General features: G+C 42.2%; 4 protein-coding genes across 4 annotated transcripts; 1 reads left to right on the top strand and 3 right to left on the bottom strand.

Annotated features, from left to right (window-relative positions):
• Positions 1-58: 58 nt before the first annotated feature.
• On the bottom strand, positions 59-4,304 carry med19a (mediator complex subunit 19a). Its single transcript, XM_010735520.3, has 6 exons — positions 3,931-4,304; positions 3,446-3,568; positions 1,778-1,911; positions 1,510-1,606; positions 1,332-1,426; positions 59-471 (listed from the first exon to the last, which is right to left on the bottom strand). The coding sequence occupies exons 1-6, from the start codon at positions 4,148-4,150 to the stop codon at positions 406-408; spliced, it is 735 nt and encodes a 244-aa protein (XP_010733822.1). The 5' UTR covers positions 4,151-4,304; the 3' UTR covers positions 59-405.
• An 87-nt stretch (positions 4,305-4,391) lies between these two features.
• On the bottom strand, positions 4,392-6,960 carry pmf1 (polyamine modulated factor 1). The gene is made up of 6 exons (XM_019274413.2): positions 6,849-6,960; positions 6,409-6,694; positions 5,533-5,638; positions 5,289-5,389; positions 4,957-5,152; positions 4,392-4,550 (listed from the first exon to the last, which is right to left on the bottom strand). Exons 2-6 carry the CDS (start codon positions 6,624-6,626, stop codon positions 4,485-4,487), a joined length of 687 nt encoding a protein of 228 aa, XP_019129958.2. The 5' UTR covers positions 6,627-6,694; positions 6,849-6,960; the 3' UTR covers positions 4,392-4,484.
• On the top strand, positions 6,707-11,407 carry tmx2a (thioredoxin-related transmembrane protein 2a). Its single transcript, XM_010735517.3, has 8 exons — positions 6,707-6,994; positions 7,122-7,182; positions 7,652-7,765; positions 8,503-8,579; positions 8,950-9,056; positions 9,242-9,307; positions 9,404-9,533; positions 9,613-11,407. The coding sequence occupies exons 1-8, from the start codon at positions 6,806-6,808 to the stop codon at positions 9,793-9,795; spliced, it is 927 nt and encodes a 308-aa protein (XP_010733819.3). The 5' UTR covers positions 6,707-6,805; the 3' UTR covers positions 9,796-11,407.
• Positions 10,275-19,659, bottom strand: LOC104922634 (zinc finger DHHC-type palmitoyltransferase 5). The gene is made up of 11 exons (XM_027285000.1): positions 18,182-19,659; positions 17,546-17,667; positions 17,235-17,392; positions 16,368-16,540; positions 16,130-16,232; positions 15,912-16,003; positions 15,494-15,626; positions 14,976-15,084; positions 14,685-14,791; positions 12,934-13,865; positions 10,275-12,492 (listed from the first exon to the last, which is right to left on the bottom strand). Exons 1-11 carry the CDS (start codon positions 18,328-18,330, stop codon positions 12,387-12,389), a joined length of 2,184 nt encoding a protein of 727 aa, XP_027140801.1. The 5' UTR covers positions 18,331-19,659; the 3' UTR covers positions 10,275-12,386.
• Positions 19,660-27,959: the final 8,300 nt, after the last annotated feature.

A 27,959-nucleotide genomic window follows, 5' to 3' on the forward strand; every position in this document is an offset into this window, starting at 1 on the left:
GACCGGGTAATCTATAACAACTAAACAAATCCTACATGAGCTCTTACACAGAGACGAGCAAAGATAATAACCAAAGTTTATTTGATTTTGGCATTATGGTCAAAAGATATCACAACAAAATCAAAGAGGGACATACATACAGTGCCTGCTCAGTCATTCATAACACCACACAGCTCTTCAGCGGCTTTCTGCCTTTTACACTGTTCTTTCCGTAATCACACACATCCACTGTGTTGCTGCTCCTTTCATGCTCTCACTTGTCACACAACCATTTGCATTATTTGATTCATCCCTGCTTTCATTTAACATACTCCCAATAATACAATTATCTGTAAAACACACACACACTCTTACAAAATGCACACACACGCATTCAAACACAGGCGTGCACACAGTGGGCTCTGTCTATCTCAGGCTGTTGCTGTTAGGTTGTGATCCAGCGAGGCCAGGGTGGTCAGGACTGTGGCGGTTCTGGAGACAGAGAGAGAGAGAGCGGTAAGACACTGGTTTATATATAAACATCAGTGATCGTGCAGTTTAAAAAGACTACAATTTACTGCCAGAAAACGAGATGGTTAAAACTACTTAACATTTAATTAAGTGATGACATGTGACACAAAAGAGTGACAAAAACACCCATGTTAGAGCCAATTCACACAAGCAACCTTCACACAAGCTTGACAGGATCAACATAGTCTTTGGACTCATGTTTAGTTTGAAAAATTTTTTCATGAGCAACTCGAGCCTTTTTTTGATTATTCCAACATGCGAGTCAAAAGTAGCCCTGTGACCTGGCACAGCAGTTTTAATAGAAAAAGGACAAGACAACCCAAATCCCACAGCTGTGTTAACCTGATTATGTGATCACAAGATCACAAGAGAATCTATCATGCCAGGTCTCAAGCTTCACAGTTACAGACCAACCAACATCGTGTGATGAACTACTGGCAGCTACAGGCACTGCTTGATGCCAGGTGTGTGTGTCACTGTGTGAGAAGATGCTGCTATAGCATCAGTTATATCAGAAGTGAAGAGTAAGCTGAGTAAACTCCAACCAAAACAGTTTTCTTATGATAATGTTACATATCTGATAAAGGTGTAGGTGGGACTGTATTAAACAATAATGAGTCAGACTGCTGTTTATAAGCTAGTGATGATGCTCTATCACTATCTAGTGGTCAGAAATCAGTTATTGCAGCAGTTAAACACTCAGTATTACTTAAGACAACAACGTTTAGGAACAGGTTTGATATGTTTACGGTCAGGATAAAGGCATCATCTCTTCCCATGGGCCTAAACTGAATTACTAAAATCTTAATAGATTTTCTTACCTTCTTCTTTTTCTTGTCTTTCTTCTTTTTCTTGCGGTCAGGATCATCATCCCTCTTTTTCTTTTTCTTCTTGGGATCCGAGTCTGATGGAGTTTCTAAGACGTCAAAAAGAAGCAGGTCAGGTTAGTGGTCTGAAAACAGTTGTTACATTTGTGTATATGAATAGTTAATGTCATACCTTGTGGTAATGGGTCCTGTGGTCGATGGTGCTTGTGCTTATGTTTGCTCTTCTTCTTTGGAGGCTGTATGTGCATCAGTCTGTACTGTTCTGGCAGCTGCGAAAAAACAAACACAAAAACATGAATACAAACAATATATTTAAGGATCAACCAGAATATATTCTAACTGAAGAGAATTTGCCATAATACTGTAAGAGGCTTGAGTAATCAGAGTCAGCATGATGGAAATGTGTCGACTTGTATGTGTACTGTGTATTCAGTTAGTACCGGTCCTGTGTGTAGTCTGAAGCCTGTGAGCAGAGCACCGGTCAGAGGGCTGAAGGAGTTCCCGCACACTGGAGGCTTATCAATCAGAGAGCGCAACGAGCTGCCGTCCTGAGTGCCCGGACAGTCGATCATACCTGCAGCACAGAGGAGAAAGGACAAATGCATTTTGGTTTGTTGCCTTCATCATTCCTTTATCTGTGGGTTTGAGCGTGGTCGTGGCTCAGACGGTCGTCTTTAAGTTGCAGGTATTTGCAGTCAGATCCCTGGATCTCCTGTCAACGTGTCAAACCCCAGCACCTTACACGGCGGGTCTTCTGCCATCAGTTGTGTGAGTTGTAAAGCACTTTGTCCGTTAGGGTAAAATCCAATTTAGGATATGTGGCCATCCTATTCAGCTCTCTTGTTGAAAAAAAGAAAGATTTACACACTGCAGGATATTTATGGTGATGAGGACCTGCGTTCTTTCCAGGATTTCTGTACACAATTTGACTAACCTCATAACTTAATTTTTTCATTCTACTTATTTAAAGACTGTCACTAAAGGCTAGTGAAGTTCCCGTTTCTGTACAGCAGTAGAGGCACAAGAGGCCTTGTTTCCAAAGTTTACTGGTTTATCTCACTCTTATAGAGCCATGGTAGTGGATGCTTTGTGAATGGCTGATATCTCGTAAGTAGAACCAGCTTTTGATTGAAACAAAGTCTTGTCGAACATCTTACTAGCTTCCAGAAATCCTGAGCAAACACAGTAACAATTTATACATCAAGGGTATACGATGCCAAGGAAGCTGTGTTTAATCAAAATGATTGCTGGCCCTATTTGCACTCAATGGTCTAAAAGACGACTGGTTCTTATTTCTACATCGTGGAAATGTTCTCCATTGGTCAATGTGTGGGGAAATGGTTCCCTCTAATCTCTCTGATATGTTTAAAACCTGTATGTAGCTCTCAGTCTAAAGCATCTGCCCAAACTAGAGCCGACATTCATCAAAAAGTGAGAGCTATTATCCAGCGTTACAGGCATGTGGAGTCTCAATGAAGCCTTTTGGAATGAACGATTCGTCAGGAGCTGTGACCTGTTTTTATACTTCACTCTGTCCACACTGTAAATACTGTACATACCTTATAACATATTTATATTTATGTCTGCCCATATGCACATTACCCTGCACTTCTGATTAGATGCTAAACTTAATCTAATCTGACCTGTTACACCTTTTCAAGGAAGACTTATATCCACTGTTACATGTTATGAAAACAACAACAAAATATACCATTTATGAAGAGAGAATGACTCTGATGAAAAGTTCTGCCCTCAAAATTAAGTTTAACAATAAAGATAAGGTTTGTTTGTAATGAGCCTTCTCTGCAGCTGCCCCCTCCGTCTGGAGCCCTCTCCCCAAACACATCCGTGACTGCACTGACTTGCCCACCTTCAAATCTCTGACAAAAACACACCTTTTTAAAACTGCCTTTAATGTTCAGCTCAGTCTGTTGTGTTTTTTCAGTAAACTATCTCATATTGTTTTGATGACTTGATGTTCTTCTTATGTAAAGTGTCTTTGAGTAGCTTTTAAATAAAATGTATTATTATTATTTAAAATAACAGTCAGTGAATAGATGAAACCTGTGTGTGTGTGTGTGTGTGTGTGTCCACCCCTCCACCTGTACCTGGTAGCTCTGGCAGGAAGTTGCTGAGCTTCTCCTTCACCTTCTTCCCGCAGAACTTGTTGTATGCGTGCTCCAGGTTGTAGTGCGTGATGAGGTTGGTGTTGCCCGTTAATTCATTTCCCACTGGACACACAGATCATGATCATAATTCACGCAAACACATGTAAACAAATTAAAACAAGTAGGTAACTCCAGCAAAATGTTCAACCAGAGCTAATGTTAGTGCACAGATGCTGCACAGAGCATCACCCAGCACAACATCGTGAAGTCGGCTGTTTTTATGTCATTGAAAACATAAATAATTATACAGTAGTTATGATAAACAGGTGTGTGAAAGCCGCTGTACATGTTATCTTGTTGGCTAACGTTAGCTAGCATTGTTTACAAACTACCTAGCAACCTCCGGCAGCAGCTTAACTTCCTCAAAATTGAACACACACGTCACATATAAACGCAAACGACATGTTATAATAATGTAACAGTACCAGGAAGCTCCCGCAGTAAGTAGAAAGGTTCATTCATGGCTCCGGGCTTCCGCAGAGCAGGCCCTTCATCCCCGAGCTGCGGTGGCATCTGCCCCGCCATGGAGACTTGATTCTGCGGCAGCGGCGGCGGAGGTTTGCCCGGTCCGAAACCCAGAGACGACGAGCCGGGCGGTCCCTGAGCTTCGTTTTGCCCGAACATAGTTGAAAACATTTCCGTCATATCTATCGCAAATAATACATTTATATAGAAGGGAAAAGCCGGTTTCTTCAAGTGTATGGCCTGCTGCTTGTTAGGATGGTGCTCACCACGAATCCATCCGAGTGTCAACTACCCGACTCTTCACTTCTTTGTGGCATTATTGTCATGGCCCCTACGTACCGTAATACCAGGCACAAACACGCACATTACCGTAATGATTGGTGCATAGCAGACATGAAATATACAGATCACAAAACGAACCTTATTTCCAAGATTTCAAGTTTATTTTCAGACACACGGGCATTGTAAACAGAATATATACAGTTAATTTAGTTTATATCAAATCGTTTGAAGATCACACATCAATGACATCAGCAGGGCAGAGAGAAGATGACAGCCTTTCAAACTCTGTGACTGATGCCTAAAAGTGAAAGAAAGAACAAACAAACTGTTATTTACTGTTACATTTACAATATATCAAAGTCATGAAAACTTACCTGAGAAGTTGCATTTTTTTAATAAATCAAATCAAATCAGGCTTTATTTGTATACCCCAAGTACATTTGCCTCGGAGGGTTTTACAATTTGTACAGGGAGTGACACCCTCTGTCCTTAGACACTACAAAATAAATACAATCATGCATCTATTACAAATTTTATTAGACTAAAATAATAATTTTCTATATATTAAAAAAAAAAAAACTAGATGAGATAGAGGGTGAAGCTTTATGTCGCTTTACTTATGCATGCATCCCCTTGTCAGTGCAGTAATAAACACGTTCAATATGTTTGTTTGTTTGTTTTTAATCTTCTGTTGTTTCTCTCACCTTCCACTCTTCCACAGCTGTAGAAATACGATGTTCGGCCTGAGCAATACTTTCTCTACCAGCCTGAACCTTCTGTGCGAGGGCAGCGTTCTCTGCTTGAATCTTTTTCAGCTCCAGTTTCATGTAGGCCTCCTGCTTTTGATAGTATGGCATCAAAAAGCTGCAAAAGTCCTGCTCGGGAACCCCACTCGGCCTCCTGACAGAACAAGCAAGATGTTTAAAAGAGTTAAAATGATCCCCACAGTTTGCTTTTGATAATGTAATTCAAACACATCACATCTTAATGCAAAATGTAAGATTTGCTATATTTTTCAAAAATGCTGTTTACTGACCATGCGTCGTTTGGATTGTTCTTGGCAGCACGCTCCAGTTTGTCCAGCTCATTCAGTTTGAAATCCAACCGGCCTTCTTCAATTAATCTGCTGATGTCGTCCTTCACGTGCACAAACACGCAGACATTCATGTAAAGAGAAAGTAAAAATAAACACAGGTAGACCAGTACCAAGTAATACAAACAATTGGGCAGGTACTTTGCATGGTGTGCGTGGTGTTAATGTGATGTGATGTGATGTGTACCTGTACAGTCCTCCGCAACTCCTCAATGAACTGCTTGTGAATGTTCTCCATCCTCTGAGGGTTCTTCTTGTACAGCGGACGAAATGTGCTGGCAAATCTGTTAAAACTGTGAATAAAAGCAATCTCAATAAAAAAAGTAGTCTGTTTACTAATGAAGTACTAGTTGATTAATGTATAAATTGATCAAAGGTGAATTGATAACATTACTAAATAATTGTTAAAATATGATTTAAGTCATTTATGAAGAGAAAATATCACTGTTTAGGATTTTCCACTTTTCCATGGTATTTTCTCTAAATATATTTGAGTGCTAGACTCTTACTTGGACATAACCCATGCACTCGAAGGCATCACCGTGGTCCTGGTAACTATTTTCTATTTTATAAACTGGCTACAAAAATCCTTCACACCAGCTGTGACCGCAGAACCGCTGTTTCGGTTTAACGAGTGACCGTGTTAACTGGTGACCGTTAGCCGAATGCGTCTGTGGTTGTCGTAGTTACGGCAGCCGTTGAAACAGTAAGATAGTACATAGCTGTCAAACAAAACACCAAAAACGAACCAGGTATGTTTTTATGACATTGTAACGTTAATAAGAAAAAACTAAACCAAGCATTCATGAGAACAGCTACGTGTCCTTTGTCGTAACTACGACAACGAGACGCATTCTGCTAACGGTCACCAGTTAACATGGTCACTCGTTAAACCGAAACACCGCACTCGTTTTGTAGCTCATCTCTATCTTCATTTTTAGCTTGTTTTAACCTTTAAAACACACCTATTTAACTCATCCTAATGCTAAGTAAATATCACACCACTGTATTTTACAACAGTGATTATGAAAAGCTACAAAGTAACACTGAACTGACACACTACCTGGCGTGATCGATGAACTTCTCCAGGCTCTTCTGCATCACTTTGTCGAACAACTTCAACCGGTTATACCGAGCTTCAGTCTCCTCGGACGGCTTACTGACTGATCCAGGTTTCGATGAGACATCTCCTTTGGCTATATTAGTCTGTTCTCCTGTGTTGTCTTTCACACTTGTGTTATTTACAGACTCCTTTTGTGTCGCTACTTTGCTTTGCTCCATTTTCCAGCTCCGTGTGTTTACGTTTTGCAATACCCGCCAAAACTACGGCGAGTCGCTAAGCCCATAACCTAGAGAAGAAAAAAAAATCGAGTTCTGCTGGCGCATGCGCAGTTCAGTCCAGTCACTCCAGCTGTCATTCCTCCTCACGCTTCTTGTGGCCGACAGTCGTGTCTGCCAACATGGCTCTAATCACAGGACTCTGTACTTTCTTGTACCACTTACCTCAGATTTACAAATGGTTGCTGAAGCCGTATTATGTCACCTCGTTCTTCATGACCGTCGCCTTCCTGGTTGTCCGAAAGGCTCCGGGTCTCTGCGAGCACCTGGCGACCCAACGGGACGACGGCAACTCCTGCGACTTTGACTGGGTGAGCGTGGACGCATGGTGCAGGGATAGTGTTGCCTGCTGCTAAATATGGTGGAGCTGACTCAGGCTTCTGTAAGATGAGTTGGCTCATTCAGCGCAATATTGTTTTATGTGTTTTGATTTTACAGAGAGAAGTGGAGATTCTCATGTTTCTGAGTGCAATAGTGATGATGAAGAACAGGAGAGCGAGTAAGTGACCCCCACCATCCCCCCAACACACACACACACACACACACACACACACACACACACACACCTATGCATTTGTTTAGGTGTAAACTAACTGATAACATAGCAAGTGTTTGTTTACACTGTAAACTGTGCCAGTGATGCTCAGTTTGGTGCACATGTGAAATCATCTTTAACCTAAACTGTATAGACAGTTTGTGTGACATCAACATCATATCTAACAAGGACACTAGATATCCGTGTCGTATAATGTTTAACTTAAACCAAATAGGTAATTTGTCACCTAATGAGTAACCGATTTTATTCCTTGAGGTGAAAGCACCCGCACCAAGCCACACCCAGGAACTGCTAAAAACTTTGTTGCGTAAACATGACAGTGTAATCCCGCCTTACTCTGACCTTGTATTAACACTGTGAAGGTTTTCCCCCCTTCTCCTGTATTCATTGTTCCTCTCTCTTTCTTTATCAGTCACACTGGAGCAGCACATAGGCAACTTGTTCTTGTTCAGTAAAGTGGCCAACGTCATCCTCTTCTTCAGGCTGGACATTCGACTCGGCATCCTCTACCTTTCATTGTGTGTCGGTCAGTGGCCATGTAACCCCTGTTGCAAATTCTGCCCCACTCCTGATTAAATTGAAATTATAGGAAGGAAAATTCAAAGGAAACTACATTATGATAGTGATCCTTACAAGCAGCTGGCCACCCGCCCGTCACCTCCACCTCAAAATTTTGCAGTTAAAATGTCTTCGGCTGCGAAGCTACGCCACTACAGATGCAGAGTATCCCTCAGGATTACACACCTTACCTTACACATTAGGTCTTGTAGTCACTTTTGTTTGTTGATGACCCTAAACAATAAGCAAACATGTCATAATGTGACATTAGTTGTGGTCCTCTTCCCTTAATGTCAACGTTTTATTTCATAAAAGTATATTCATTTTAATAATTTCAGCAGAGGTGGACTTTATTTCAGAAAGCCAAGCCAAATATTAACATGAATCTATAAATTTGCCTATAAACTCTGTAGAATTATTGATAGATATTCATAAAATAAGACATAATCTGGTGAAACTGAGTAACAAGAGAAAGCTCTTGTTTTATTAATGCTTTGACACATAAAGGAACTCTGTTTCCAGTGTGTAGGTTATTTAATGCAATAACCAACATGTCTGTAATAAACACTTTTAGGGTTTAAGTGTATATTTATTAACTTAAGATGAGATTTCCATGACTTCAGCAAGTGCAAAGCTTACATTTAGCTTTTGTTTTCATCCACTGTGAACCTCTGTAATGTAAACTTATCTTTGCTTTGTCTCCAGCATTCGTCATGACCTGTAAGCCACCTCTCTACATGGGCCCCGAGTACATCAAGTACTTCAGTGATAAGACCATAGATGTGAGTTTTACACTACACCTGATGCTGAATTGCAGTTGTTTAAATGCTTGTAAATCTTGTTTGTACAGTATTACCTCGGGGCTGGGTTAAGTAAAAGCTTTGAAACGGCACAACTGGGAATTACTTTCAGCTCAGTCTGCTGGGACTGTTATTTCAATTGAGGTTTATTAAGTTATCAAGTATTCATATGCAACATAAGAGCATAAAGATGTTTACTGTTTTTAGTTTCTATCAATTACACATTGCAATGTTTTGAAGCCCTTTTTATTTATTGCATTTTGTAATTGTATGTCCTCCCTAAGTGATGACGTAGTCCTGTAGGTGAGATCTACACCTGTGTAATCTGTTCTGATCTAATGTGTGTTATTAGGAGGAGCTGCAGAGAGACAGTCGTGTCACCTGGATTGTAGAATTTTACGCCAACTGGTCCTCTGACTGCCAGTCTTTCGCTCCAGTCTTTGCCGACCTTTCTCTCAAGTAAGAGATAAAGTAAACATGAACGCCCTTTCATAGTCCATGCTGTGTTTCTGTCCAATTTTAACATTTCTGATCAAAATAGGATGTGAATTATAATTTTTTTGCTGTACACCTTTTGGATGTCTGGTCAAGACTTTTTGAGTCAAAGCGCTAATGTCTTGTGCATCCTCCCCTACATTCTGCAGGTACAACTGTGCTGGACTCAGGTTTGGGAAAGTGGACATCGGACGCTATGGAGAGGTTTCACAGACGTCAGTCATTTTCTCCACTCTGCACCTGTCTTTTTGTGTTAATGATTATATATTTTTTGAGAACAGGTATTTATTCTCTCAATGATTTCTGTACAGGCACAGGGTTAGTACTTCTCCTCTGGCTAAGCAGCTGCCTACAGTGGCGCTGTTCCAAGGAGGACGGGAAATTATGAGGCGTCCAATGGTGGACAATAGAGGGAGAGCCGTGTCTTGGACCTTCAATGATGTAAGTGTTGTAACATACAGTATGTGTTGCTTTAAACACACTCACACATAAATGCTAATATGAAGTATTTAATCCCTAGGAGAACATCATTCGAGAGTTTAACCTCAACGAGATCTTCCAAAAATCCAAGAAGCTGAACAAAGGTCGTGATTTGAAAGAAGAGGAGGATCAAAACGACTCTCAGCCAGAGGAGGGCAGCGACGAGCTCCATCCAGGAACCGACAACCCAGAGCAGCTCACAGAGAGCAAGAAAGACAAATGAAGCGAGGAGGATGATTCAGAGAAGGGCTTCATGAAGTCTTTCCTTTTCTTCCAACATTGCCATGCCTTACATTATTGCAAAAGAATGTTATGGAGAGAGAAAAATAGATTCAACTCTACTAGATGTCATCTCTACACTCCGTGTTTACTGTGGCATATGAATACCCCAAAAACTGGAGCATGTTTCCCTGGTCAGACTGGGTATAACGTGGTGTGGCTTGAATGCAGCCGCGCAAAAGACGAAGCAACAATTTGGGGACATTTTATGACAGACCTTAAGTTATTTTAGAACAAATGCCTTTTTTTTGTAATTGTTATTGGCTACTTTTGGCAACATCTCATTGCTGCATGTAAACTTTTGCTGCCTATATTTTGTAACTTATGTGTTTACTGATGTATTTCAAAACCAAAGTTAAAAAAAAGTAAATAAAAATTAAAGCTCACACTGAAATAAAAAATTAAGATTCATGACACTTTCAGTTTTTCATCAGTTTGACCTTTTTATTCTGAGAAGACATCTTTTTAAAAATTCTTTATAAGGCCATTTTGGAAATGTCTTTAATGTACTCGTTACAGATATTTGTGAAACTCGTTCCATTCATCACAGCCCACAATAGCAATATTTTATCTCACATAGAAGTATACTTACTATACCCACATAGTCTCAAATTGATCAGTGACCACCATCCTTGACCAGAGCAGGAAGAAAAGTAACACAGGTTCTTTTATCTCTGTGCAACGGCTGCTTGTGCCATTAATGATGCTTCTTTTCTTGTTACCACCCACACATGAAGCAGGTGGCGATGAAAATATTCTCACAAGTATGCACGCCAGTGAAGCATTCAGCACGACAAAAAGAACAAAAAAAGAAAACAACACATGCATACCGAAGACAGCCTGTAAGGGTTAAAAACTTGTAACACAGTCGTTTGGGTTGAACAATGATAACTTGTGTGCTTCAAGCGTGTCTGTTTCCCCCCAAAGACGTGCTACAATCAGCCAGCTTTGACATTCTCCTGCAAACTACTGTGGGCTTCGATGGAAAAAAATAAAATGAACAAAAACTTCACTGTAATGCCCAAACTCAAATACACACCTAGCTTCTTGGAATTATTCCTTTCTCAACATGGCTGTGAGTTTTTAAAGAAAAAAAGTACCATTACAGAAGTTTTGAAAAAAAAAAACCTATCAAATCTTACATTTTCTCAGAACAGTGTAAAAAATAAAAACCAATAGAAAAAAAATACATATGCGCTTGCTACACTATGAATAGTTTCAAGGCCAAAAAAAAAAAAAGTCTACTTGCAAACCAGTCCCTCCTTAAAAAACTATTTAGTGGCATATCGCATTTACAGTTTCATTGATAACGTGTTTTTTTCCATAAAAATATTCATTCTTCTTCTTCTTCTTTTCTCAATAAAAAGAGAACAAACTCGTAGAGAAACTGGTCTTAAATTGTGTCCAAAACTACTACGTTGTCTTGTCTGGTGAAATAAATAAGCCCCATCCCTCGCTGCCCCTATTTGGCTGGCCATCTGTTAAAGGTATAAGGTTCTGCTAGCATTTTGATTGACTGACAAAACATTACAGAAAGAAAGAAAAAAAAAAAAAAAGACATACATGATCTTAAAGCTAACAACAGATTTTGCATAATGTCTAGCATAAACATTACAAGCGTACATTCCACAAAGATGTTTGTGCTGCAATTGTTTTTTTTTCTTCCAGAATTTCTTTGTGGCTTTCAAAATTTAAGCTCAATCATTTGCCGCTTCAGCTGTCCGCCAAAGGATCGTCGTTCTCTTTGGGCGATGTCAATTCCAGCAAGAGCTCATGAGTGGCTGATGCAGCCATTAAATATAAAAACAGGCAACTGATTTGAAATTGCTTTCATGAATAATTACGCACACACTACACCTGCCGCCCTCATCAATAGTCATTTTCAATACCTGACAATTTGACCCAATAATAATAATCTGAAAGATTTTATACATTTATATAAAACAATATTTAAAAAAAAAAAAAAGATTTATAAAATTAAAATGATATTGTGTTTATAGGTTGGACTCTTCCCTCCATGACCGTATTGATAAACAGGTTGTGTGGTCCGTTCAGACAGATGGTTAACAGTCCAAAATCCTCCCTCTTAAAACTCTACATCCACTGGATAAAGGCCATCTTTTCCTTAAGTGTCAGATACGGTGGTCAATACTCTGTGTGCTAATGTACCAAAGTAAAACAGCAAATCATTGAGAAGCTATGCGTGTCCTATAGACATATCTGTACCAAGCGGTGATGATACGGTCATATCCGCCTGTGTGGCTAAATGGAGACAAATTGATCCTGTGAAAAATGAACCAGTGTCTCCTTTTACGCTTTGTTCAAATCTGAAAGGTTAGCAGAGAAGAGTAGTCAGTGGCGTTACAAAGATAACAAAGTGAGTACCAGACAGGCCTGCTCCTTTAGTCCTTTGCAGCGGAGAACAGTCATTTTTCAGGGGCCTGCAGTCGTGAATAATATCCAGCTCAGGTAAGTAGAAGTAGTCCAGTGACTTTTACCCCCCAACTCCTTGTGATAGACCATGAAGGATGTCTGTCAAACCGATATCTCGTAAGTGGTCCCTCCGACACCTGTCACCTTCTTCACCCCACCCCCTGGTTTCGATGTGGTGTGATTGGCCAAGACTGGGCGAGAGGTGGATCTGATTGGACAGCGATCGGGAAGGGGAAGGGAGGAGGAGTAGGGGGATGAGGACAGAAGATAAATGGATGTGGAGGTGAGTGGTTCAATTTTTTAAAAAAATATATAACAACACACAAAAATGTTTGTCTAGCATTTATCTTATAAAGGCATTTGGTAACTAAACTTAGTGAGGACAAAAAGGACAGAGCACAGCTCACAGAGCTGAACACATACTGGCATGCTGTTAACACTGTTAGCATCCATACACCATAAAACAACTGGTAAATGCTACACATGCAAAGACTGGCTGCAAAAAAAGGAAAAGGAAGACTCACACAGATCAGGGAGGAAGAGGAGGGCTGACACAAACCAGGGAGGAAGAAGAAGAGGATTAGGAGGAAAAGGAGAACGAGGAGGAAGAGTAGCAGGCTGACGGATCTGGCGACGGATCACTACTCACTGTGGAGCCTGTTGCCCTCCTCCGGCTCCGCCACCTCCCAGCACAGTGCCTCCTCCCGCTGGCCGAGGTTTGTGCGGAGGCCCTGCCTCCCCAGTGTAAGACTGGGACTTGCCAAGGGACAGGCCTCGAGGTGGCGGGGAGACAGGGGGCTCTAGTGAGCGAACCCCTGGGGAAGAGGATGAGGAGGAAGGGTTACGAGAGGCTCGGGAAGAAGAGTCCTGGTTATGATGGAGCAGGTGCTGGATCTCAGGAGGCCCAGAGGAGGGAGGGGGCGGACTGACTGCACGCAGGTAGGCCCTGTGGGGGGAGGAGAAAGTGGCAGAGCCCTGGAGCAGCTGCCCCTCCCTCTGCTGGGCAATCTGAGCCGAGAGGAAGGGCGACGTGTAGCCCTGCAGCCGGGTACTGGGTGACATCACCTCAGGCTGCCCTGTTATAGTCGCTGAGGGAAACAGAGCATGGGGCTTCTGCGGCGACAGCTCGTGGGCAGCCGACTCGAACTCTGGGCTCTCGGATGGCGTCAGCAGGCTGTCGTAGGACAAGCTGCCATTCCGAGGCGTCTGATTGGCCAGGCTTTTGTAGCTGGTGTCTGTGGTGCCTTCCGATTGGAGCGTGGCCAGCGGGTTATGTGCCGTGTGCGCTGAGCGCAGGCTGGAGGAGTGGGAGCCGCCAGTGGACAGAACCAGAGAGGACGGGTAGGAGGTGTAGGAGCGCCCAGTGAGGGAGTAACCTGACATGCCCCCTGCCATCCCTGCAGCAGTCCCGCTATGGCCTCCGGGGCCCTCACCCCTCTCCCCTCCCCCTCTGCGCGGCCCTACACCTCCCCCCACCACTGTGGCCCCGTCCAGGCTGCTCGGCTCTGAGCGGTAGCTGGGCTGACGGCTGGACTGGAGGATGGAGGGAGATGGAGAGTCAAGACTCTCCCCGCGGATCATCTGAAGAAGAACAGGAGAAAGTAGATGGAGGAGGAGGAGAAGTGTGATTGAGGCGGGAGTGGAGAGGAGAGGAGGAAAGATGAAAATCAGAGTTACCTAAAGAAGAGATAACACGGCACAAAAAAAACAGTTTTCTACAGATTGTAACAAAAAAAGAGTGGTGGGGAGAAATTGGATGCTTGACCAGTGCTCTACTCCATCATCACACTACTGGACTGGAAACATTGACTGGCTTGAACAAGCACTGACACCGCATGTCAACGACTGTGTGTATCGACACATAAATGGAAATACAAATACGTACAGTACATAAACTACACATTCCAGTCAATGCAGTCTCAGGGGGAAAAGGACAGATCCACTCAAAAACACACAGAGACAGCAAAAAGGGATACACACAGATGACACTAGCTGTGACTTACTGATCGACTGATGGCCACTGAATGATCAATTTAAAAGTGAAAACAAAAAAAAGAGGGGCACGGTATTAACCACAAAGGAAATTAGATGGGGCAGAGCTTATCAGCCACTAGACCATCTGTTACAGTAATCTGAGGGATTATATTGTTCGTTCCACTCTCTTCACTTCTTTGTGCGTTCTACAAATATAAAAACAAACTTGCTATGTAAAAAGTTTCTGTGTATTTAATAGAACATATTTAGATTCATGTGCATCTTACATGGGTCTGTGTTTACAAAGACTTCACTCTAAACTGACGGTTCATTAATACTCTTAATATACAGCTTCTACACATGGTTATGTGAACTTTTTTTACACCCAGTACCATGAGGTCTGTGCAAGTGTTGACTGACATGTACCTTGTTGGGATGTGTGAGGGCAGTGTGGTTCCTTCCTGGGCTGTTGTAGGCAGGTCGGTACTTGTACATTGATGGCGTAGGTGGAGCTTCAGTCAACAAGCTGCTCTCTGAGCCGCAAGAAACCAGAAGTGGAATTTGAAAGAGGTGTTTTTGGGGAGTAGAAAACATTCAGCTGTCTACAAAAATACCTGGGCTGAACCTGATGGTTTACACTCACATGTCTGATGATAATACCTGCAACTACCTCAGTTCACCTATGCATTACTGTGTGTGTGTGTGTGTGTGTCTCACCTTCCGTGTCAGCACGGGGCAGGCCAGGGTAACGAAGCTCCGGCTTTGGAGGAGGTGGAGGCTCCGCATCAGCTGACTGGCTCTCCATCTGATCTAGACTGTTCTTGGACTGACGCACAGAAAAGTCATGGGAATAAAAGAGTCAGCTTAAATCTCATTCATTGAAATGAACGATGAGGCTGTTAGAAAGATTACACTATGACGGTTACAGTATAGTTTGCCATAATCACTCCTTATCATGCCCTTTAATTATTTGAATCTTTCAACACCACTGACTGACATTGTGTGCTTTTCTGACGTTGCTGATTTTTGAGGCAAAAATGTATTTTGACCTCTTTGGAGGTGTTAATTAATAAACTAAGGGTCCCCTGTACTTATTCTTCAATACATCTGTTAATCACAGGCCTCATGAAACTCATTCAAACTCTTGTGAAAACACACAGCAGTATCTACATCCAAACTTCAACATAAAGATTGCTTTTTGTTGTTGTTGTTTAAGTGTATTTAGTATCAGTCACCCTGGTGCTGTGTCGGTCATTCTGGATGCCATTGTCCAGGACCTTGGCCTCTAGCTGGGCCTCAGTGAGAGCTGGTCTGAGAAATGGTGGCTGTACTTCCATTGCCTGAGGACTCCGCCACCGGCCCATGTATCTGTGAGAGGGACATAAACATTTTAATGCCAATTAAAACAAATGAAGCATTTAACGACACGCTTCCATACTTTGCTCTGTTAGAAGACACTCGCACTGACGGCTTGAATCACATATTCCATTAACTAAACAGACAAGCGAGAACAATAAAAGAGAAGGGTGGAAAAGTCGAAAGGGCAGAGAGAGCAACGGAAAGAAAGAGGCAGTGGAAAGAGAATAATTGTGGAGGAAAGTGTTAAAGGAGCAGAGTAAATAGATGAGTGAAGGAGGAGAAGGGAAGGCTGACCTTGGGGCCTGGGAGCTGCAGAGCACATGGGAAATATTCCTCATGCAGCCGTTGGTGAAAGGGTTAACACCTCCCCGAAACTTCCCTGTCACCTACGGAGAGGGAGGAAGAGGAGAAAAGTGTTCTGACATCAATGTTTCAGGCATAAAAGAAAAAAAACTGTCTGACTGAACTGAATGATGTAGAATGTGATGCACACAACCAGCTCTCGTATGTACCTGTTCATTTGTGGTCCTACCACGGGCCACTAACACTATGTGGAACCCAGTCAGGCCAGCGACCGGGACAAAAAACAGACCAGCCACACACATTACAGCCATACTGAGGTGTGGGAGTCAAGAAGATTACAACAAATGCAGCATGTAAGCAAACAACGTCACAATGCAAATTTAAAAAAAAAGGGAAAAGAAAGTCTCATAACTCGTCCCGTGTCTTTATGCCTACAGTGAAGGATACGTAACAGCAGCGTGTGGGGTGTCCAGCTGCTGCCGGTGGTGCAGGACATAAACCAAGCCAAAGCCAAACACGTTCATGATGTGGGTGGTAAGTGATAGCAGGAAGAGGAAGAAATAGCGATAATTCCTCCGGCCAATGCAGTTGTTCACCCAGGGACAGTGGTGGTCAAAATCCTGAGAGCACAGGGTCAAAGAAGGACATGAAGGTGCAGAGAGGAAAAACGATGATGAGCAAATACTGCAACACATCAGAATCCGATGAACAGACAGTATCTACCTCCCACGCTCACACATTGAAAACTAAGAATAGGACAGATCTAGGTTGAGCAGTCGAGTCACACAGGAGTTTATAAAAGCCGACTGTGATATTAGGACTTGCTGTCAGAACAAGAAGACACATTACACACATGTGTACATGATGCAAACATATGAATGTATTGTTTGTAATAATTAGTGCTTTTGAGATTTGTATATATTCTTTTAGCTCTATTTGACATATACAGCTGAAGAGTGACAGAGAGAGAGATGACATGCAGCAAAGACTCGAACCCTGCGCTGCTGTGGCAAAGACTGAGCCTTTGTACATCAGCAGCTCTGCTGAGCTACTTGGCACCCTGGTGCACTCAATTTCAAATTTATATTTTAGAAATTACAAAGCCATGGTGATGTAAAGGTTTCACTGACAATCGATAAGTGAAAAATAAAGAGAAACGCTAAAATTTGAAGAATTGAGTCTAGATAATCGCATACTATATTCTGCAATACATCCCTGTATGATTTTCACTCATAACACTGTGAAATAAATGAAGCAAGCACATAATACTATGCATGTGTATGTGTGTGTGTGTGTGTGTGTGTGTGTGTGTACCTCCACACAGTTGTCGCACACTGAGCAGTGAGAGCAGCGCGGGGGCCGGTAGAAGCGGCAGGTCGAGCACCACTTCATGCGCACCTGGATGCCTTTGATCTCCACCGTCTTATAGAGCGGAGCGCGGAAATCATCCTCTTTATCCTCATCTTCCTCCGCTAAAAGACAAAACACACATTACCACACCAGATCGTATGGTCTTCACTGCATTGTGTTACCCCTGATTATTATATCATGTATTCAAAAAGACATTGCACATGCATCATTACAAATACATACATAGTAATAAGTGCATGTTCGTGTGTGTTTACCTCTTGGAAAGACTCCAGGGTCCATGAAAGTGGCCATGCAGAAGTTGGCAAGGGTGAACAGGAAGATCACGGCAATGTAGATGGGAATGACAGAGGAAAAATACTCTGACAACCACGGGCACCTGGATAGTATGAAAAGGATGGAAACTAGATTACAGACGTGTAATTGCCATAAGTGCTGGTCTGTTAAAGTCTGACATATTACAGACTTTTAGAGATATTACATAAGCAGGCTTGAATCACTGCAGTCGCTGGCAAGACACAGAGCAAGTAACACTCCCTGGATGACTGCTGATAAGCCTTTGGGTGAGGCAATTCACCCCCAAACAGCTCCAGTGAAGCTGTTCAGTGGCCAGAAATAGCAGACTGTGATTGTAAAAGGGGAGCTCACAGGTGTGAGAAACTGTGTGAGTGCAAGTGTTGCTGAAAAAATGGGCAAGTCAGAACGGCGAATGTAAATAAAATGTTAAACCACGAAAGCAGCGGGGCGTCTTTGGATGAATATAAAGCATGTTCCATTAGCAAACACGAATATTGAATGTACAAACATGATTAGTTACGCCGTTTTTGTATGCATACACTTGAGCCAGAGTGAGTTTGTGCATATGAGCGATACAGACATAAAGAGATACTTACGTGAAGCAGAAGAAGAGGGTGGTGGACCCGACGAGGAAGGTGGTGGCTGCAGACACCGGGACATATCGGCTGGGGCGAAATGGACGGGGAGGAGCAGAAGCAGGGACACCTACTCCTCCCCCAACCCCCCCACCGCTGAAACCCGGCATCAGAGACAGAGAGAGAGGGGAGGAAGACAGCGGGAGAGGTAGATGTCTACTGTCTACCTACTGTAAAGGGTGCTTTACGGGTCAAAATGGCGAATATGGTCTTTGTTTGGGAGGAGGGGCCATGACTACACACTTGAAGAGAAAACCAACACTATGCAAAGCAGCAACTGAAAGGAAACATGAGGGATTGTCTGTGTACAGACACTCAATGTCTCCCGGCACTAATACAATCACTCAAAAACAGAGGATTTTTTTTATTTATTTAGCAATATACAGCTCCACTTGCATGTGTACAGCGTGTGGTGAATATTTAATCTATGTGCATAATCTTAATAGAGGCTTATAAAAGCAAAACTATACAAGAGCAATGTGATACAAAAATAAGTGTAGGTAATTCATAAATATTTTTGTATGGCTTTAAAGTAACTGTATTTGGTGCAACAATATAAATAAATCTATTCTTAAGCTGCTCCCTGGCACCAGCGCAAACTTTTACATGTACACAAAAGCACACCCGACTAAAATTTGAGCAATACGGGTTTCTCTCCACTCCCGAAACTCAGTGTTTACATTAATGCTTGATACCGTGCTTGGTTTCTGATTATGCCCCTCAGAAAAAAAATGAATATAAAAACAAAAGACCAGAAAATTATAGAGGTAGTGGGTGGATAGCCAGCAGACCGAGAGCCGAAGCACATAGAGGAGAACAGGCAGAGGATTGAGCGCAGCAGCTGCTGATGACTTCTGTGATTGTCCCGGGAAGGCTTATTTAGGCACTGGGTGGGTGGAAGAAACTGAGGATGGTGGCAGGAGAGATAGTTCCAGCGTTTCAAACTAAGTCAGCAGGGGAAAAAACAACTAAACAAACAAATTCACTTTCAAACCAGTTGCAGCAAACCGCTTGACAACAAACAAAAGTCCAGCTGAAAAACCTGCTAAAAAAATGTCTTGATGATCTCTAGCCTTGCCTTTCCAAGTAAAACAGCTCAAACAGCAAAGCAGTCCCCTGAATCTTTTGAGACCACTGCTGTCAGTCTTTGTATCAATGTTGGGACAAAATCAACTCATTCCAAAAAGGAGCCCTGTGCACGTCGCCGAGGTGTCACCGCACTTGGCCAGGTCTGGGTGTAGAGACCTCTCCCACCTCCAGATTCTCAGCAAATAGACCTTCTTTCCCATTTCGCATCTTTTAAATGAAGCCATGTGTAGCAGCGGTGTTATGTAGTCTGACGCATTTTAGTCCTTTTTCCTCTCTTTGTCTCTATGTCGTCTTTCACCCACTGGCTCTGTGGGTAGACTGTTGGGTGCCACTGTAAAAAAAACAAAATAACAAAAAGATAACAGTCAGTGGGCAAAATCTAATTGAACAAAACAAAATGGTGCAAATATTTAAAGCTGAAAAAAGTACTTAATATATTAAGTAGCAGCCATTTCCATAAAAAAATACATTTTACAAGCATATATACCAAGTTCCCACGTCTTTATGTGCCCCTGTCTTTCTCCTCTGTGATGGTAATGTAATGCTGGTTACTGTGAGCATTAACTACAAACTTCACTTTTCCTGAATTCACTTAGTTTCAGACTGTGGATCAAGCAAACGCAGCCACAGCTTCTTCTGTGTAACCTGAATACTTCAATGTATTTTTTAATGAAAACCTTAAACTGTAGACAACTAAACACTGACCAACAATGTGATGGATTATGTTTCACTTCATACCACTCTGCCAATATTAAAAAACACTTTAAAAGACAAGGTCTACTATAAAATATTAATAATTAATAGAGGAATCACCCATTCATTTTCTGTAACCGCTTACCCTCATCAGGGCCTGTCCCTGCTAACCAGGGCACATAGAGACTCACACTTACGGACGATTTAGAGTCACCAATTAACCTATTGAGTGTGTGTCTTTGGACTGTGGGAGGAAGCCACGCAGACACGGGGGAGAACGTACAAACTCCACACAGAAAGGCTGCAGCTCGAACCTTCCTGCTGTGAGGCGACGGTGTTAACCACGACGAGAAAAATCATTTTACAGTAATAAAAGCAATGTGAACGTGTAAATTTTTGGGCTTCAGGAAACAGTGATCAGACCTAACAGTAGAGTCCCTACGTGTAAACAGAATAAAGAACATAACATCGTGTATGAAAAATCTTTAATTTGTTTCATACAACTTAAACTCCACAGTGAGTTTCCTTGCTGGGTGACAGGGCAGACTCAGACTCGACAGAAACATAGGTTTCACTTTGATTTCACAACAGCCAGGCTGACTAACACACTTATTCCTGTCCTTAAAAAGCTTGCGTTGTATCGTGTGCGCACGCATTTCTCACCATTACTCATAAACAAAGAGTTGTTCAACAGCCAGTCAGTCAGTCAGTCAGTCAGTCAGCCTGCTGTTGTTTAACAGGCAGCTGTCACATCAATGCCCTCAGGTGGCCAAATGAAAACACCTCCCACTACTGGAAATTTAAAAACACCATAGAGACAACGATCTGTGTGACGGGGGTGGATCTGACACACACACACACACATCTGAATTCATCTCTGAAAAACTAGTCCGTGCGGTGTGAACACACTGAAAACGGATCCTGAGTAAATGTAATTTGATAGTTTGGACACACCCCTCTCTCCTCAACAATCATCGGGACTAACAAATACAGAGCTGAGGCCAAGACAGAGTGTCAGTGTGTCCCGTTGTTAATCATCTCATCTAACCCCACAACAAATCCCCCCTCCTCCTCCTCCTCCTCCTCCTTAGGGCTGATGAAAGAATTATCCTATCTTCATTCAGGAGCACACATTTTTCAGTTTGAGAGGATGATTCTCCTTGTGCTCACATTTTGTGCTCGCATCAGATTTCTGCTGCTTTCCTGAAAGGTGCTTGAAATAAAAGTGTTGTTGTTTTGTTGTTGTGTTTTATGGAATTTTCTATCCTTTGGTTACACAAGGCACGTGTGGGGCCTTGAGGTCCTCAGCAGTATTAATTGTTTGTCTTTGACTAGGTGCCACCATATCTCAACACTGTGGTAGGGCTGCACGATATGGCCTATAACCAATATCTCGATATTTTTAAGCTATATCGCGATACACGATATATATCTCTATTTTTATTTCTCCTGTAAATCATTATGAATGGTAAATTCAACCCTTTGATGCAAATAATACATCAGTATGATGATTCAAGTAGACCCTTCTATTAGATTAGTAATGGCTTGCCGCCGCGTTTTAGCTGCATCCTCTGCCCTGCGTCAACCTCACACCGGGCGGTCTTGGCAGCGTAGCGAGCCGCCCTCACGCGAACATCCCTGGACGTACGCGAAGCACCCCGCGGATAAACTGTGTTATAAAGAAAACAACAAACAAACAGCTGACTTTGCTTCTCCGATGTGGAAAGAAAGTATAAAACGCATCTGTTGCGCAGGGGACTTTTTCTGGGTGGGCGGGGAAGTGTGCTGCGTCTGGAGGAGCACCAGGCAGTGCGTTACATACTCGATGGCGCGATATAGTCATTTCATACATCTCAGGTAGAACAAGCCACGATATATCGCGTATATTCTGGATATATCGCCCACCCCTACCCTGTGGTGGTGTTGCTGCCTTCCTATACATAATAGATAGCTTGTTGTTGACATTTCCAATTGGAAACAGACAATCTGTGTCCCAGGACTAGAATATGCTGACCAATAACACCTCCAAGGGTAGACGTTCTCTTACTAACTCTTGAGTGTAATAGTATTTGTGGTGCTATCTTGGGCGTTAAAAAAGTGTTTTTTTTTTTATTTTTTTTTTTTTTCCCCACCATCAAACCAGTTCGCAGTATGCTGAGACCGCTCAGGCCACTTCTGATGTATTTTGGAGTGTGTCTCTTAATTCTCCTTGGCCAAGTGTCAAAAATATTACAGATAAGACATCAGAGGCTCCTGACACACTTTCTTCCCTCCTGACCTCACCCTTGAAACCCCTTTGACCTCAGCAGTTTCTCCCCAACTATTATAATAATAATAATAAATAATCAATAATAATAATAATAATAATAATAATAATATGTGTGACCGAATGGATGTTGTTGGCAAACTGCACTTGGGACTCGAACTGTTCCCATTAAGTTATTATGTTACACAAGCTTGTACTCCCACTTTTTATATCAAACAAGCAACTTATTTAATTGTTGTGTCGTGATGCTTTATTCAGAGAGTTTATTTTCTTTCCGGTGTGGAGAGCTCACAAAACATTGTCTACAAGTAAAACGAATGGACTTTTTTATTTCTGGCCCTCAGCTCTATTCTAGCTTCTACATATACGCTGGATAGTTGTATTTATTATATTGCCAGAATATTTATACGCGGTCATTATATTTTGTCCGCCAGGTCATTATAGTTCATTACTATACCAGTACGGTTTACAGACTCAAACTTTAGGAAGATGTTGCTTTCTTCAATAGGTTTCATGTAACTTCCACCGCCGTGTAGATGGGCTCATGTACAGTCCCCATTCAAGTTCTCAATTTTCCACCAACGTTGCTTGTCACTGAAGTGGGATGGACTCAAAGTACCACTTACATGTTTGAAACCTGCAGGCTTCGTTAGCCCAAAATCCTAAATAGTCAGTTCACCAAATCCTTATATTGGTTTACACGCGCACCATAGATTCACTCCTGTTTTCTCTGCATTGGATTACTGCCGACAAAAAGCGAAAAAGCCATCCCATCGTGAAGACGTTACATGTGGAAGTACCTTGAGCCCACCTGACCAAGCGTGCAGCTGGAACATTGGCAAAAAAAAAAACAAAAACAAGCTGCTTAATAAACAGAACGCGCTGCTTCTGAAGACTGATGTATATTATTCCTTGTAGACACGATAACTGATTTTACCGCAACATTGATTTCTCTCAGTGTGTGCTCCTGTAATAAAATCTTAAGTTATTTGTTTTTGCTGTCTATAGTTAATAACTAAGGACCAATATTTACCCCCTAAATGTAGTTGAGTATAACAATTATATACTCAAATTAAGACCTCAAATTGTACTTAAAGCCAATGCTTGAGTTAGTGAACTTAGCTTCTTAATATACTGCGCACCACTCCTCATGGATTAAACTGTATAGTAGCATGCACCGATGTCCGTCTGACGGTTGATGTGTTATTTCTGGCAGTAAGAGCTTGACGAGGTACGGGCGTAATGCCGAGGAAGGAGGTGAAGTCTGCCCTCCTTGCTGACCACCCTGGACTGAATGTGTCCTCAACCCTGAGAAACCCTCGCCGGAAAGCTTCGAGATAACTCTGCTGGATGGATGGCAAAGGTGAAATTCAAAGACAAGAATAATTGGCCATTGAGTTCTCAGAGACGAGGAACGTTATTATCGGTCCAGTTCATCTATATTATTTTGGACTCAATCATTTGTCACAAAGTCAAGCATTAACGGTTAAGTTCTCTGATCGCACCATAAACTAATTACAAACTAAACAATAAAGACACACATATTTCAAAACCGTTTTTTTCTTGCACTTAGTGTGCCGTTTTATTTGTAAATTTTATTAGATATTTACACCTAAGAGATGTATAGAAGTGGTGAATGTAATTCTTTTATTTATTTTTTTGTCTGAGGAATTGCCAGAGATATTTGTGGAAAGGCTCTGATTAGGGCGGAAGTACATTTCCCATAATTTAACAACCATTTTTTTACCAACTCTTGAGTAGGTACAACCAAAAACCCTTTTAAAAAAAATGTTTACCTCACCTCTACATTCTATGGTTGTCACTAAGGAATTAAAGCCAATAACTCTTGCCAAACCATAAAACCCTGCTCACACAGTCAACAGGCTGTAATTTACCAGGAATAAGGGAATTACTGCAAGGCAGAACAAAGTTTGCACAATAAAATTTAGGTGTCCTAACACATGCTGCTCCATGACAAATTGGGCATTAAAGTGTTATATTGTATTAATGATTTCTTTTTGCTCTAGATTTCTGAAGTTGGTACACCACCTTGCTGTTTACCAACAACTTGTCTCGAAAGCTTTTACTTTGACTATTATTTTCCTCCAGAGGCTTCTGTAACCCGTGAATGGTTTGCTTATGTTTCTACGAGTTTTTTCCTTACAATTATCTGTTGTCTTCTGTTGTCGTCCTGAAGAAACATCTCTGTGGACGGATAAAAAAAGGGTCGCCCTCGCAAGCTGAAATTTCTCAACCTGATGTTGTTGTAGTTGCTGCTCTGCATGAGTGGTTCTGAAGAAGAGTGACGCCAGTGAAGGTTTTCATTCTTAAAGGTTCTACTGATATGAGGGGAAAAACACAGATACAAAATTTTTCAAGGATTGCACAATCACACTTAATGTTTGTTTTAATTCTGTCTGTAAAAATTCATTATGAGTGCTTTGTACATTATTTTGTATTTAAAATGTGTAACGATATTAAAGGTGGAGTGACTCATATCGGAAAAAGCAAAAAAATAACTGTGCTTGAGTTGGTCGAACATGGAACAATAAATGACCTTGGAGCCACACACACAGCGTTAGTGTTCGTTTACTTACCTTTCTTTTTAGAAGAAGATTAGACTTCTGTGTACAAATTAAATTAAATGTCACCACATGGGGAATCACCACATGTATTTTAACATAGCCCTGGTTTCTTGGAGGACAACTCCTGTACCTTTTCAAAATGTTCTCCCACTGATTCATTAAAGCCTTAAATGACTTGCTTTCTCAATTTATACTTTATATTTTTTCTTATTCTGACATACTTCAGCTACTAAACTGGCACCCGAACATGATTTGTTTTTCCAAATTACAATTGGACTCATTGCATATTAGTTTTTTTTACCACTGTCTCATAAAGATACTTTTCTGGTCTCCTTTCAGTGCTCCCTTAGGTATATTTCCCCTCCATCTCTCTGCACAGCGTGCACTTGTGTCATAGGCTGAAACTTGGCTTTCCTTTTGTGTCTTATTATTTTATGAAGACCATCAGCGGAAACATTAAACTGCAATAAAACAATTGTTCTCTTGCATGCATCACCAAGAGGTTGAGGAGATGATGTGGCCCATGGAAAGAGTATGCCGAGGATGAGGACCAATTGAGGGACGTTCTCAGTCTCCTCCTCTGATGAGCCCGAGCTTCAACGCTTCACTTCTTCTGGATACATAGTGACACCCAGTGGAGCCTCTCTGAAAACTAGTACCATTTCTCAGATGTTGTTTTGTTGTTTTTTTATAGTGCTTCCCCATTTCTAAACACTTTATTGTGTTTTTTATGCCTGGTTTTGCTGAATAACGTGTTCTTGTTTCTTTATTTATTGTGTAGGTTTGTTTTTATGTCTTTATGTGTGTGTGTGTGTGTGTTGTTGTGTGTGTTGTGTGTGTGTGTGTTGTGTGTGTGTGTGTGTGTGTGTGTGGGTGTGTGTTGTGATTACCCACTTTGAGATGAACTGTTGCATTTCTTTTTATATAAATCAGTTTTACATTATAGCTCAAGGATAACACGTGACCCTTAACAACAATAATTAAAGTTTCTCAAACTTATTTCATTGTGATCCAGGTAAAAGTAAAAAAGAAAATAACGTAAAATGTTTGTTTTAAAACGTTAAAGAAACGTATAAAAACGTATTTCAAACGTATTGTCGCGCTTCACCAAAATCTTGAATATGATTGGTCGCGTGAGGATGTGACCTCAAAATCACGCGCCCAGCCCCAACAAAGCAGCAGCGGTGCTTCGTGAGTGGGAACTTTATTTTCATCACACCACCCACCCTACAACCCCGCCCCCTCCAAGGTCAGTCCGTTACGTACAATACCGGACACACCCGTCCATGAAACACCTCGGCACCCCGGGGTGTTTAACCTGACAATGTGAGAGAGTTCACCGGGATTTGGCCCCCGACCGCCCCCATCCCTCCCACCCTAAGCCCTGCCACCTACCGCGCCCCCCTTCTCATTGCCCCCTCCGCCCACCCCCCCGCCCTCCCTACGCCCTCGTCGCGCGCCCCCTGCCCGTTCCACCGCCCCACCCGGCCTGCTAATACCGCTGAGGTGACCCCCAGCCCCACTGCACCGTCCCCTCCTCCACTGTCTCAGCTAAGACCCACCACCGTCTAAAGTCTCTTTTAGATAACTCGAGCCAAGCGGAGCCTGAGAAAGAGAGATTCTGCTCACGTTAAAACCTTAGTAAGGTCTACCGACCCCCTACGACCCCCCCCCCCCCCCCCCCCCCCCCACCCTCAGGGTTAGACCCCCCGCGCCCCGCCCCCCCCCGCCCGAATGCCTGAACTCGCCTTCTGATAATATAATAATTTAGTGTTCTTATATTATGCCTGCCAGCGCCGTCCGCACCCCGACACCCTGGTCAATAAACCTCAGGGTTAGATATTTAACCTTATTCTAAAGCTTCGTGCTTCAGCAAGAATTTAGTATAGTAGTGATATATGTATTTTATTTCATTTATACCTTGCAGTTATTTATATCATGGTCACTTACTTTTGTAATAATTTTTTATATTATGGTCACTATTGCCGTACTATTATTTGTATCATGGTCACTTCTTTGCAATATTCTTACACTCTGGGTCACTTTACATTACAATTAACTCTTTTTCTATTTCTTGCCCACTTCTATTCCTCAGTATTGTCTGTTTTCCAAGGTGATGTTTTTTCGTGTTTGTTTATCGTGTAGGTTATAGATATGTCTGTCTGTTTATTGTTTTGTTTTGTTTTTTTTGCGTTTATATTTTTTCTTACTTCTGTAGTGTATGCTTACACTTTGCTGTACAAGTAAATTTCCCCGTGGTGGGCTTGAATAAAGTATATCTAATCTAATGATTACTTATTTAATTAATGTATTAATACACCTGAGCATAGTCTTAATGCATCTTCAAGGTTTGTTTCAGAGTTACGGACAGTATCAGAGGCCGTGGTTGACAACTTGTGTTGTTTTTGCTGTTTGTGCGTCGACCTTTTCTTTTTACAATATGCAATATTACCGCCAGGTGTTGTAACACAGGCTTCTCTCGTCAGTTCATGGCAACAGAGGGTGAAGTTGAAGCCGATGTGAAGATTGCTCCACCAATGGGACGTGTCAGCACCAGGTTTTGACCTGGAGAAGGAGACTGAGGGCTTAGGTTTGATGTTTAGAGGCAGGGGAGGCAGCGAGCAAAGTTGAGCTGGAGCTTCTCACGGGAATGGCTGGAGGTGTTTGGCTCAGAGCTGAACCCGCAACAAGACGTACACATTCGGACCAGGCTCCAAGATCGCAGTTTCACCTGGCAAGGCTGCAGTGTGAATCTTTACTGGAAGCCGGGAGGTGAGCACTTGCGAAAGCATATTTTGAATGCGCCTTTTATTGACCTCTTTGTGATGTTGCGGCCTCAAACATATTAGTGTCTCTCCTTTATTGCAACAGGTGGCTTATGTGTCCAAGGATACACCCATGCGCTCTACCCTGGAACACACCGCTTGCCCTGGACACCGATGAGGAAAACAAAGCAGAGCGGGGACAATGAGAGGGGGCCCAGAAGTTAGGTTTAATTGCATAACTTACCTCACCAGCTTGTCAGATCCAACGCCTTTTGACATTGATTTCATTATTCCTCCCCCCTCAGGTGATGGTGGTGGGCCCTACAGGATTTGGGGAAGTC

The sequence above is a fragment of the Larimichthys crocea genome, chromosome I, assembly GCF_000972845.2.
Source record: "Larimichthys crocea isolate SSNF chromosome I, L_crocea_2.0, whole genome shotgun sequence".
Lineage (NCBI taxonomy): Eukaryota > Metazoa > Chordata > Actinopteri > Sciaenidae > Larimichthys > Larimichthys crocea.

What these genes read in the sequence shown, in the direction of transcription:
- med19a (XM_010735520.3), bottom strand. Translation starts at nt 4,150, where the DNA reads ATGACGGAAATGTTTTCAACTATGTTCGGGCAAAACGAAGCTCAGGGA. An exon ending in TCAGACTACACACAGGACCG is followed by an intron (nt 1,607 to 1,777) that starts GTACTAACTGAA and finishes GTTTTTTCGCAG; the next exon opens with CTGCCAGAACAGTACAGACT. An exon ending in ACAGGACCCATTACCACAAG is followed by an intron (nt 1,427 to 1,509) that starts GTATGACATTAA and finishes TTGACGTCTTAG; the next exon opens with AAACTCCATCAGACTCGGAT.
- tmx2a (XM_010735517.3), top strand. Translation starts at nt 6,806, where the DNA reads ATGGCTCTAATCACAGGACTCTGTACTTTCTTGTACCACTTACCTCAG. An exon ending in TCAGTGATAAGACCATAGAT is followed by an intron (nt 8,580 to 8,949) that starts GTGAGTTTTACA and finishes GTGTGTTATTAG; the next exon opens with GAGGAGCTGCAGAGAGACAG. An exon ending in TATGGAGAGGTTTCACAGAC is followed by an intron (nt 9,308 to 9,403) that starts GTCAGTCATTTT and finishes ATTTCTGTACAG; the next exon opens with GCACAGGGTTAGTACTTCTC.
- LOC104922634 (XM_027285000.1), bottom strand. Translation starts at nt 18,330, where the DNA reads ATGCCGGGTTTCAGCGGTGGGGGGGTTGGGGGAGGAGTAGGTGTCCCT. An exon ending in TGCAGCTCCCAGGCCCCAAG is followed by an intron (nt 15,627 to 15,911) that starts GTCAGCCTTCCC and finishes TCCCTCTCACAG; the next exon opens with ATACATGGGCCGGTGGCGGA. An exon ending in GGAGGGCAACAGGCTCCACA is followed by an intron (nt 12,493 to 12,933) that starts GTGAGTAGTGAT and finishes CTGTCCAATCAG; the next exon opens with ATCCACCTCTCGCCCAGTCT.
- pmf1 (XM_019274413.2), bottom strand. Translation starts at nt 6,626, where the DNA reads ATGGAGCAAAGCAAAGTAGCGACACAAAAGGAGTCTGTAAATAACACA. An exon ending in AAGTTCATCGATCACGCCAG is followed by an intron (nt 5,639 to 6,408) that starts GTAGTGTGTCAG and finishes TTTTATTCACAG; the next exon opens with TTTTAACAGATTTGCCAGCA. An exon ending in AACAATCCAAACGACGCATG is followed by an intron (nt 5,153 to 5,288) that starts GTCAGTAAACAG and finishes TTGTTCTGTCAG; the next exon opens with GAGGCCGAGTGGGGTTCCCG.